This window comes from Gossypium hirsutum, chromosome A03 (genome assembly GCF_007990345.1).
Source record: "Gossypium hirsutum isolate 1008001.06 chromosome A03, Gossypium_hirsutum_v2.1, whole genome shotgun sequence".
NCBI lineage: Eukaryota > Viridiplantae > Streptophyta > Magnoliopsida > Malvales > Malvaceae > Gossypium > Gossypium hirsutum.
In genome coordinates, this window is record NC_053426.1 from 101,040,673 (window position 1) to 101,052,709 (window position 12,037).

Below are 12,037 nucleotides of genomic sequence, written 5' to 3' on the forward strand. Positions count from 1 at the left end.
ATTTTTATAAACACTTTTTTCATATATGTTTAATCTAGGAAATTATATATATATATATATCAATGATTTAAGGCATTAATTTTATCAAATAAGATATTGAAGTATAAAATATATAAAATGATTTAAACTTAATTATAACATCAATCATAAAATATATTTAATATATTTAACATTTTTTAATTTATATATACATTTCAAATCCGTGCATAAATTAATTGATATACCTAACTATTAGGATAAATTACACGAGCTAGATGTGTGTATTAATTAAATGTGGATTTTTTTTTCTTTTTTAGGTTTTACAAATTTATAGATGTGGAATGTCTCTATTTTAAATGTTGAAAGCTTTTGTTAAGAAGTTTAAGGATCAAATTTATAGAATTAGAATCAAATTGATAGAATATGTAAGTATTGAGGACTAAATGTACAATTATACCAGATAGAAAAATGTTTCCCGTTATCAATTTAACGACGGTGATCAAAACAGCAATGAATTCAAACACTAATGTCTAAATTGAAAATGATTAAAGTTGAGTGACTAAAACAAGAACGTGAACATAATTGAACAACTATTTGTATAGTTTATCTAAAAAAGAATTGTATAAGCGATTTAAGTAGCACTTGGCAAGAATTTTCCTTTTTGGATAAAAGAGCTGAGAATAGAGGAAGGGTTTGAAAAGTTGGAACTCAAATCCTCATTAAGAACTAATCTCTTGAAGATGAGGACGTAAATAAACTGCTTCGAATTTCTCGAGGATTCGATACCACATTTCATCATTAGATCAGTTAGAAGCTGTTGTTGAATCTTCGTTCTCGTGTGGCTTAAAAACTAAGCATTAGTGACCAAGTAAATATGCAGCCCCATGTAGCTAGGCCGATGAGTAAAATGGGCTGCAATGTCAAATCTCAATATAGATTGCTTAAATTTTATAACTTTCATCGTTCAAATCATAGAGATTACCATTTGGTTATGGGTGTCTTTGGATATAATTGCTAATTATAATTACAAGACATGGTTGGCATAGTACAATTATATCTTAATTCTTAATATTATCTTTGATAGTTTCTTTTTTACTAAATAATAATAATAGAAAGTCATCAAAAGTAATTATTCATATAATTCATTCAATTCCAAACCCTTACTTAAGAATGGGAGAGTGTAAATGTAGTTAAATTTACTAATTATAATGGTTAATTAAACATGCCACACATGTATAATAACAATTAATACACCTAAATTTAATTACTGAATGACTTTTCAAATGCATTCTATATTCTCTTTCAAGTAGAAGCAATTGCATTGTTAGTAAATTTTATTTTAGTCCACAAGTAGGAACTAAATTGTTATATGTATTTAATATGAATAATAATTTGTGATATGTATTTAAGAGACTAACGAATGTACTGATTAAAACATTAAAAAAATTATATAAATGAAACATATGGAGTTAAAAATTTTCATGCGGGCATGTGGCTTATGTGTTCTGTTTTGATTTTTACATGCCAACTGAAAGGTGTTTAAGGGGACCAAACCCATGAACAAATGGGCATCATAGGAGCCCAAACTACTTGAAGATTTAGGCTTAGGTGTTCCAAGAACAGTTAGGTAAGTTTGGATTGCTTAATTCAGGGAAAAAAAAGAGAGAGAATAGATAGAGACGGGCTTAACTAAACAGGTACCTAAAAACTCTTCAAGGACGATTGGATATCAGCAGAACTCCATTTATCACTTCTTCTTTAAACCACCCGGAACCCATCTTTTTCCGTCACTCTCCGGCGTGAATATCAGCAGAAGAAGGCTACTTCCAGTTCGTCTCTGTTTCCAGCTCCTACATTGGTAATGGTATGTTCTAACAATATATCTCATTCCTTGGCCCTTTCCCTTTTTTGTCTTTGGCTTTCTTTCTCAATTTCCTACCTAGGGTTTATTTCGCTCCTCTAGCTATTGCTATGAAAGTCTCCATTGCTGAAAAAGCAGATGAAAAAATTATTCTTTTTTTTGGGGGGGGGGGACGGCTTATCAATAGAAATGATTAAACGCGAAATGCTACAAACAATTCGGTATATCAGTCATTTAGTTAGAAACTTATATTTTTTTTTAACTCTAGAAATTTAGGCAGTGCGGAGCAATTTTACTCTCTGATGAACTGCCTGCCACACGTGCGTGCTTATGGCACAGCTTTATTTAGAAAGGCTGGTAATTTCATTGCAACAACTTCTTTGAACCAATGCCATGTTCCTTTCTGGAAAAGAAATTTTGAGCACGCGGGTGTTAAGACTGTGGATTTAGAGTTCTTGTTGACAAGATTTCGCCCTCAGTGTTACTTTTCCCGGAAAAGTAATAGTAGTAGTAGCACAAAAAAAGCATCCAGGACTAAAAAAGTTCATCCTGAACAACCACCGGTGATGGAAAACGAGAAAGATGCATTCTTTGTAGTGAGAAAGGGAGATGTTGTTGGTGTTTTCAAGAGCTTTGCTGATTGTCAGGCCCAAGTTGGATCCTCGGTAATTCTTCTTACTTCCTTTTTCTAATGTCACCTAAAGTTGATTTACTTTTAGGCTAATTATTGTGCTATACTGTGTTATTGCAAATTGGAATATTAATACTTATGTGCTTTTTAGATTTCAATGAAATGACATAATAATTGTAATGCAAATAACATAGCAGTCTTTCAAATTTAGATACTGTGTTTCTCCTTTTCGCTGTTCTGTTAACTTTGACATGTTATTGTTCTTTTGGAGTAGATATGTGATCCTCCGGTCAGTGTCTACAAAGGCTACTCTTTGACAAAGGAAACTGAAATATATCTGTCTTCCTGTGGGCTTAAGAATGCTTTCTACACTATTAGAGCTGCAGATGTGAAAGAAGATCTTTTTGGAGCGCTCATGCCCTGCCCTTTCCAGGTGAGACCTTGAGTATGAACCTTATGCATACTGCAAACTTGTTGTTTGTTTGAACAAGTCTGTCAGAAAAAGAAAAAAAAGATTTTGATGTTGTCTTCCTTTTTTTCTTCACCTGCATCCATGTCTCTGTTTGCTTGAATGTGTTCTTGTGACAGCAATTGCACCTAAAACTTGCATCTCCCAATTAATGTGATCTGCTTGGAGGTTTTGAGGCCATCGATGATCAATCTCTTTGTTCTTTGATTAGTTTCTTTCTTTCACATGTTAACTGTATCACAAAGGCTGTTTTATACCATCCAGAGAAGGTGAAGATATTGGCTCCTACAGATTCGAAGGCCAATGTTCCTAATTTTTTGTGTCTCAGGAGCCAGCTTCTTCTAAAGGTGAAACATCTCATAATGATGCAACCAAAAAGAGACCACAGGATTTGCTTCAGTCAGAGTATGGGGTAGGTTAGCTGTTTTAATGTTCCCTGAGCACATCATTATTAATATCATACAAGTTTGGGTGTGACACTATTTTTCAGTGTTTTACCTTTAACCTTTTGTAGGGACTGGGATCACTTGGTTCAATAGCCGTAGCCGATCCCGTGAGAAAGCATTTCAAGTTGGATCCACATGCTGAGGCTCAAATAACATCCTCTGGTCATGTAAGTAGATTTGGTAGTGACAACTGATTATGTTGGTGAATATTGGCATCAACTTCATTCACAGAATTGGGGAGATAGTCTTGAAGGCCATTGTCTTTTTTTTTTTTTTTTTCAAGTAGATGGTTGAATATAGCTCCTCAAACAACATAAGAGGGTTTCCTATGCGAGAGAGAAGGGTGTCTGAATTAATTTACCAAGATTAAGTGATGCTTTTTTGCTCCAAAAATAGGCTTTGATGCCTGTACTTTTGTCTTTATGGCAGCAATCTTGTATTCTTGAGTTTGATGGTGCATCAAAAGGAAATCCTGGGCCTGCTGGTGCAGCAGCTGTATTGAAAACTGATGCTGGAAATGTGGTGTGCAATTAACCATTTAGAAATTAGACCTTTTCCACATGTAAATCCTTCCATAATATGCTATTTGAACAGATCTGCAAATTGCGCGAGGGTTTGGGCGTAGCAACCAATAATGCTGCTGAATATCGCGCCATAATTTTAGGGTTGAAACATGCTCTTAGAAAAGGTTATACAAACATTCGTGTACGAGGTGACTCGAAGCTCGTTTGTATGCAGGTAATCCAACTTTCTATCTGTTTATTGTTGCTTTGTTGATGTTATTTTTCTCAGAAAGAAAAATCTGGATGATAATGCTGGAACTAGGTTAATGCTTCAGCACAAATGGAGTAAAGCTATCCAATCTGTTATTGGACTTCAATTTCAGGGGGCATACCTATTGCAATAGTTTTGGCAAGCTAGTTGACTATTTTAGGGCCCCATTTGTTTTCTATTAGATGTTTTGAGTTTTAGCCTTCGGGCAATTGATTTGTTAGCAACTTGGTTCAGCATGGAAGCACTGTCTCTTCTCCTTTTTTCTTAAAAACTTTCAAAACAAGAAAGCTTTATAATTGTCCTTCATAACTTGGTTCTATAAGGGATGAGTATTTTATCTGATTAATGGACTTTCCTATTAGAATGCACACCTGTTCTTTACCTCTGTCATGCTTCCTAAATCCAACCTTTGCCCCCCACACCCTCCAAAAATAAGAAAATCTTTCTTCTCTTTTGGCTGGCCTGTCACCTGGGACAAACTAAATTGTCTCTGGGAAAATTATAGCTCCACTGTTGCTATTCCTGGGCTTCAATAAGGACCTAAATTTTGGTTGACCAAAATAATAATAATTGTGCCTAAATCTTGGAGCTATGTTGTTTATTTTCATTTTATTGAAGTATTATCATTTCAAGTTAAGGAGCTTAGCTTCTGTTTTGTTCTGGTATTCTTACAACTATTGTTTCCTTGAACAGCTGCAGGGTTTATGGAAAGTCAAACATGAGCACATGTCTGAGTTGTATGAGCAAGCAATGAAACTGAAGGATAAGTTTCTTTCATTTCAGATCAATCACGTTTTAAGGGTATGACCAGTTTTTATACTTGATAGCAAAGTGATGGGCAAAATTTCTTTTTCTTGTGACTACTATGGCCATTTTGTCGTGCCATCATTGATATACTTTAAGATGTTTTTGAAGTTTGGATCATAGCTTGCATCTACAATTTTCCTTTTACTTATATTTAAGCTCTTTTATGGAGTGCATACTTTGGCTATTGTACCAGCTTTTTGGCTGGGAGCCTGTAAAATAGAAACTGATGACTAATGTTTGTTTTCAATGCCATTTGTATTTCTCCTGGATAACGCAGAATGAAAAATGAGACCTTGTAAATAATTTGCAGTGTTAAAACACCAGTTTTGATCAGTCTTACCAATAGTTCTCAAGTCTCAAATCTAAACAACCTCAGACCAGGCTTTGCAATAATGTTATTTTACTGTTGTTTCTTCCCTTTCAGTGTGTATTCTAATTTAGTGAAATCAATTGCTCTGGAAATGCATTCTCATGAATAAGATCTTTTGGTCCCCCTTTTGTCTTTTTGTTGCATTGCATGATTTTAACCTTTCTTGCTCACCTCTGAAAGGAACTGAATGGCGAGGCTGATGCTGAGGCCAACTTGGCTGTCAAACTTGCTGGTGAGGATTGGTTTTAACCATTTTGGTATTTATCATAATCAATTAAATGCTGGATGTTTATGAGATCTTTCTAACCCTTGCAGAAGGTCAAATCCAGGAGGAGTTGGCCTAAGTCATTGATTGTGCTGGCAGAAGTTTTCTGGTTTGTTATAGAATATATTTATAAAACACAAATGAGGTCAAGGATTTTGTCACTCTTTGGCTAAAATGTTGATCTTGTGTAGGTGCAAAATTTTGCATTTAAAGCCCAAAAGATCATGTTATTGTTGGCCTTCTAGCTCGGCTCTGCAAAGGAATTTCAGTTGTGTTTGTGGCAGACGCATGTTAATAGGGGTATCATATTCAAATGGCATACATTTTGGTTTTATTTAAATCCTTATTCTACAGATTGTTGTGGGAACCTAAGATCATCTACAGTGAAGGGAAGGGAGTGAGTTCATTCTGAGAAATCCATTAAGGTCTACATTTACCATGGCCCTAAGATAACTCTTCAGTGAACCACTCCAGGTTTCCATTTTATACCAATGTAGAAAGTTTAGGGTGAAATGGTTCAGGATTGAACCCATGGTCATGCTTTTGTAGGACTTTGATATTCTTTATTCCATCTTTAAGGGGTTCAGTAATTTTCTGATATTGCTTCTTCTCTTTTTTATCCTTTGCCTGATTATTGAAGTGCAGAGAAAGTGTACCATAACCATTATTTTACACAAATGTGCGAAGACCAGCTTATAGACACGGCAATATTCTGATTCCGTTGTGATTTAAGGCTAGGGAAGGATTTATTGGTGTGTCCTTGTAGGAAGATTTAAAATTTGAAAGAATTTTTTTTTTTGGGTAAATATTTTATGTTTTGGTCACTTCACAAAATGACAAAATGTTTTTTGAAATTATTTGAAGGTTTTGACTTAAGTTATTGAATTATTCTAAAGTTTTATTGAAGTCATTAGGCTCTTAAGTTTTTCTAAAAAAAGGTTTGATTAATGATTTTTAAGTAATGATTTGGGGATTGGCACGGTGGATTAGTATTCATTGATGAATATAAGAATATACTTTAGATTTATAACGATCTGGTGGTCGGAGATTAGGGAAGAAGGTTTAGATTGTAGATTGCATATTTGTGATGTTTAAAATTATTTTATGAATATACAAATAGATTTATATCAAATACATGGACTAGGTTAGACCAAAAAATAATTTTGGTACTACATTAGAAAAAAGGTGTCAAACTTGGATACCAAATGAGATATTAAATTATTTTTTAGAAGTTTATAAGTACAAATACAAGTACATGTTTAAGCAACTACAAATTGTAAAATTAAATTATTATATTAGAGGACTAAGAACCAAAACAAAATGTAGAATCAAACGATTACGATACAAATAAAATAAGAATCGAAGCTATTTAAACTAAAATTTATTTATGATTATAACATATGATAATATTAAAAACTCATTTATATATATTTATACATAATAAATCTCAAATATAAATAATTAATATCCAAAGCTTCTGTCTTCAATTGTTTAAGTGAAAATATTTAAATGAAGAGGAAGGAAGTGTGGAAGATTTAATATGACTGAAATTTAATTTCAAGGCAAACAATTTATTTTATTTTGGGCAGCATAAGATAATCTGAACCTAAACAATTTAAAATGAGATTTGGTTGGGCCGGAGCTAACGATGCCCAACCAACATTTACATGGTTCCCATTATATCCGACGGCTAACTCCGGCCTGCTTTCACATGCCGACTTGGAAGCCAAGAAAGCAACCATGTATGCCTGCCCAACTGAAATACGAGCCATTCTCAATTACCAAAAACGTAATCAAATCAACTCCAAATAGTCTTCATAAACGGGAAATTATGGCAATGTTGATGAAAAGAATTGCAAACCTCACCAAAACCACAGCTAAACCCTCCCCTCCTTTCTCTTTAAAATATTTATTATTATTTTCCCTTCCTTCCCTTTCTTCTGCTTCAGAGAAAATCCTAGCCGGCACTGCCACTGATGTCGCCGTTATTTCTGGAAAAAGCGATCTGGTGTACTCAGACCCACCGGTATCAGCCACCATCAAGCCTCTTTTGCCCGATCTCCTTCAACCACGTGTCGTCATCTATGATGGGGTCTGCCATCTTTGCCACGAAGGTTTTTTTTTCTTTTCTCTGTTTCCTCTCTTTTTACTTTTTCGCATTCTTTGATGAAAATTTTTTAAGTGTTCTCCAGGGATTGGGTTTTGTTTACCTTCAAGTCTTTGCTTACAATTTTTTTGTCCTGTTGTTTTTGTTATTTCGAAGGGGTTAAGTGGGTGATTAAAGCGGACAAACACAGGAAGATCAAGTTCTGCTGTGTGCAGTCAAAGGCTGCTGAACCATACTTGAGAGTTTGCGGTGTTGATCGAGAGGATGTTCTTCGTCGTTTTGTGTTCATTGAAGGCCTTGGTCTTTATCATCAAGGTTCCACAGGTTAGTTTTCTCACCATTTATTTTGCTTCCAAATTAATGCCTTCCTCTTTGCAGTCTTTCACTTTAAAATATGTTATGGATTTTGTGTTGGGTTTGTCTTGGAAATTGATGTTCAATGCCTTTTTCTCAAGTTCTTTGGTTGTACCATTATATGCCATGGAGAAATTATTGTTTGAAACTTTAGGAATTCTTTTGCATTTGTTTGCAGTCTAGAAAACCACTTATGTGAACTCCAAATGGCTTTTAGGTTACTAAAGATTTCCTGTTTAATGTGATGCATTTGGACCTGATGCAATGAAATGAACAATATTTCCATGAAAAAAGCTTCTAAAAACTAAATGCCCGCTGAAGTTAATTTCTTGATGGTTATCAGATTGAGAATTTTATTGCTTGATGTACGTCTATTTCCTGCCTTCTGAAATTGATTGTTCTGCAGCTGCATTGAGAGTGCTATCATACTTGCCACTTCCCTACTCCGCTTTAAGTGCATTCTTGATAATTCCAACTCCATTGAGGGATGCAGTTTATGATTTCATTGCCAAGCGGCGTTATGACTGGTTTGGGAAGAGTGAAGACTGCCTAGTTTTGCAAGAGAGCGAGCTCTTGGAGCGATTTATTGATAGGGAAGAAATGATGGATCGTAATCGTAATCGATCAAATTTGTAACTTGGATTCTCTTAAATACAATTAGACAAGTTTAGTTTATGGCAGATGTCCATTGTTAACTGTTTCTTAGTAGGATGTAAAATGTATAGCAGTAAATGTTTTCCACCTGGTTGCAATAGATTGCAAAGCTCTATTTCTTATTAAGTAATCTAAATACCTCCTGGTTAGTCATGTAATCATGTTTTAGTTATTTCCCTGTTTTTGATGTGAGCAATTTGGAGAAACATGGTTTTTTCATATTAATCCAAAGAACCAAGTTTTAAGTTCTCTGAACACCCAAGAGATAACGGGGATGAACTTGTCTTTGTATTCAAATTTGTGAAGCAGTGATACAACAGTTTCTACTTAAAAATCAACAGCTTAAAAGTGCAAAATTGTCTATGCATCATATTCTGGTCATGAATATCTGATACAAAGCTTCCTCAAAACTACATACGATAACAAAACCGGCTCAGACACAGAATCACAATGACAACTCAATCTCGAAAGGAAGCAGGGTAAGAATAAACGCTATTTTCAATACTGAACTAGCTCTTACAACATACATTCCTGATATAAGGAGGCTTTTCGATTCTATGTTAATTGGTGCCACCATTCTTTCCAGTCCTTGTCTACATGATCTTGAGCCCATTTAACTGCAGCTCGTGCAGCTTGCGGTCCTCCAGGCAACCCACGCTCATTTATAGTATCAGCCATGTCAATGAAAGGTATGACCAAGAGTGTCCCAGGACCACCGTATTCAGTATGTAAGAAAGTACTAAATATCTGCTCAGAATAAACCAGAAACAACATAATTTGTGTGCTTGTCTAATAGATAGATCACCACAACAATATGATAGTGCTCAAATGAAATGTTTATTCCATTACTGCATACCAATTAGAAGTACTGGTTTAGTATATTGTTCTTTGCGAATAAGAACAAAGGACTTGTTTTCCGTTTATTCTTCCAACAATCAGTCTCTGATGACAGCAACAAAACACAAACTGGAGGCCTTTTCATTCATTATTTATTCCCCTTTATGGATAAGCTATTACATTTGTTTAAACTCTTTTGACTACATACCTAGGTTTTCTATTTACGCAGATATTATATAACTAAACAAATGACACACAATTATCTCTATTTTAATGAATTCTGCTCATGAACGACAAACAGCAAAGAGGTTACTACTGCCCTCTGACCCTCGTGCGAACAAAGTCCATGAATCCCTTCTGTTCATGGCATCTCTAGAGTGTGCTACCTAAGGTAATTGTAAACAAGTTTAGGATTGAATGAAATGACACCATTCGATTCACTAGAATTTATCAAGCATTCTGCCTGTTCCTTGATTCATACAAACATGTTCAAGTGGCATTGTCCACGGAATATTCTTTGGTTAATTGTAAACCAATATATGCCAAATAGTTCAGGAATGCATACTTAAAGATCCTTACGAAACAGTGTGTTTTTTCAATGCGAAGCCAGTACTAGGATTAACTTCCTCTTCTTCCTTTTCTTTTGGACAATGGGCTACCTATGACTGAGTATGTTCTATATGATCCAACTGTTATTACCATACTAGCTATGAGACAAAGGAATATGAGAGAAAAAAAGGTCAAAAGATTGATGGTGAGCTTATAATGTCAGGTTTTCCCAGACAACCTCATAATTGACCAATTGAAACTATTTTAAACAGGTTCTGAAAAACCAAGTCATTCCCATTCATAATAATCTCATTTGAAGTTCGAAGTTCAAACCTTGTAATAAAATTGTTGTTTTAGTTTCTTTAGCAAGTGTCATCGTGATAATTATGAATAGGATGTCATATTCTGAAATAAGAGAGATTCAATCACGCGTAATCTTCAATATCCACTCAAACAATAATCATACGCACGCCCCACCAACAATCAAAATAAAAAGAAAATGTTGTAAGAAAACAGAAAGAGGACTACCTCGGTGCAGATTCCCACAACTTCTTCAACCGAGTCTCCGTACGTATCCTTCTTGGATAGTTTGTTGAGCAGATGCGACCTAAATTTATCCGTTTCCTGGAGTACCATAGATGAAAAAAACAAACCCAACAAGTGAATTATCCGTCAACATAAAGTCATACCCGAGATATTGGAAGGCGACCGCATGCTAAAGGGAAGAGAGGAAGAAAGGGGAACTTACAGCATCAGCGAATTCGGGAATTGGGTCAGGGAATTTGTACTCGGCAGCTTTGCAAATGAAGGTGATGGACGAGAAAGAGAGAGAATTAGGTGTGGGGGCTTTGCTAGTTGAAGAAGAAGTGAAGGAGCTTTTGAATGCGAAGGAAGGAGAATTTGGAGTGAATGAACATGAAGAAGAAAAGGAGAAGAAAGGAGTGGGGGGAGAAGAAAAGGAGGGAAGAGAGCGAAGCGTGGAGGAGAGAAAAGCTTTGCTCAATGAACCCATCTCTTTCTGCTTTCTCTTATCTTCTTTTCTTCTTCTACTACCCTTCGGGGGTTTAACGTTTATCCTAAAACCCCTATGCTTTTTATTTTTAGTTTTAGTTCTAGTTTACACTGCTGAAAGGTGCTACAGTTAAAGAAAAAGAAAAAGGTTAAAATCTTCCACAAGTCCCTTTACTTTTTGAAAATTAAGAATTTAATCCCTGTATTTTTATTTCATGAAATTTAATCCTTTTATTTTTCAGATTTCAAAATTCAGGTCCAAATGTTAATACTATTAATTTTTTTGTTAAGTTCAAGTTAATTACAAAATTATTTTTTAAAATTACATAGCTACCAAGTGAATTTTTTTTATTTAAAAAATTGTCATAACAATAATTTAAAAAAAATAACAGTGTTAATAAGAACTTTAACCATCGATTCATTTAAGTCAAAAGACCGAAAATTGATATCTATATTCAATGAAGAGAAATTTTTATGAAATATTACTTTTCAGTATTTATACAATATTATAAGTAAAGAATAGGGTAACACCAATTAGATCTTTAATAAAAATTTTAACTACTATTTCATTTAAGTCAAAAGACCCAAATACTACTTTTCCATTAAATATTTTATGTTGTTCTCTTTCATAAAAAGGTTGTTATTTAGCATCAATTTTTCCGACCATAAATGTCTAATCCTATAAAAGCTAATTTATTATTGTTATTACCGTTGAAAAATGTTTTTTTTAAAAAAGAAATTGTGAAAAAGCCATTGAGTCAGACTGAAAGGTTTATAATTTCAACTGTTTAACATATTATAAAAAATATTGGTGCAATTATTCAATTGGTTATCTAACTTTTAGTTGCTTTTGTTTTAGTCACCAATTTTATTTTATTTTTACAATTTTATCAGTCAAATATTTTCATTTTAGTCATTAAACA

At 34.2% G+C, this 12,037-nt stretch overlaps 2 protein-coding genes across 2 annotated transcripts; one reads left to right on the plus strand and one right to left on the minus strand.

Annotated features, from left to right (window-relative positions):
* Positions 1-1,609: 1,609 nt before the first annotated feature.
* LOC107886670 (uncharacterized) lies at positions 1,610-8,817 on the plus strand. The gene is made up of 14 exons (XM_041095454.1): positions 1,610-1,843; positions 2,109-2,505; positions 2,746-2,904; positions 3,269-3,352; positions 3,455-3,553; positions 3,816-3,908; positions 3,981-4,124; positions 4,854-4,961; positions 5,518-5,569; positions 5,653-5,671; positions 5,816-5,892; positions 7,228-7,716; positions 7,866-8,033; positions 8,470-8,817. The coding sequence occupies exons 2-14, from the start codon at positions 2,143-2,145 to the stop codon at positions 8,697-8,699; spliced, it is 2,085 nt and encodes a 694-aa protein (XP_040951388.1). The 5' UTR covers positions 1,610-1,843; positions 2,109-2,142; the 3' UTR covers positions 8,700-8,817.
* A 249-nt stretch (positions 8,818-9,066) lies between these two features.
* On the minus strand, positions 9,067-11,216 carry LOC107886672 (protein PLASTID REDOX INSENSITIVE 2, chloroplastic). The gene is made up of 3 exons (XM_016810719.2): positions 10,852-11,216; positions 10,632-10,727; positions 9,067-9,464 (listed from the first exon to the last, which is right to left on the minus strand). The coding sequence occupies exons 1-3, from the start codon at positions 11,113-11,115 to the stop codon at positions 9,273-9,275; spliced, it is 552 nt and encodes a 183-aa protein (XP_016666208.1). The 5' UTR covers positions 11,116-11,216; the 3' UTR covers positions 9,067-9,272.
* Between the last annotated feature and the right edge of the window lie 821 nt (positions 11,217-12,037).

Bases quoted from the DNA above. Each gene is read 5' to 3' on its own strand.
- LOC107886672 (XM_016810719.2), bottom strand. From the start codon at position 11,115: ATGGGTTCATTGAGCAAAGCTTTTCTCTCCTCCACGCTTCGCTCTCTT. The intron at 10,728-10,851 runs GTAAGTTCCCCT...ATGGTACTCCAG, and splicing joins TTCCCGAATTCGCTGATGCT to GAAACGGATAAATTTAGGTC. The intron at 9,465-10,631 runs GTAGTCCTCTTT...TATTCTGAGCAG, and splicing joins TTGTGGGAATCTGCACCGAG to ATATTTAGTACTTTCTTACA.
- LOC107886670 (XM_041095454.1), top strand. From the start codon at position 2,143: ATGAACTGCCTGCCACACGTGCGTGCTTATGGCACAGCTTTATTTAGA. The intron at 3,554-3,815 runs GTAAGTAGATTT...TCTTTATGGCAG, and splicing joins AAATAACATCCTCTGGTCAT to CAATCTTGTATTCTTGAGTT. The intron at 4,125-4,853 runs GTAATCCAACTT...TTCCTTGAACAG, and splicing joins CGAAGCTCGTTTGTATGCAG to CTGCAGGGTTTATGGAAAGT.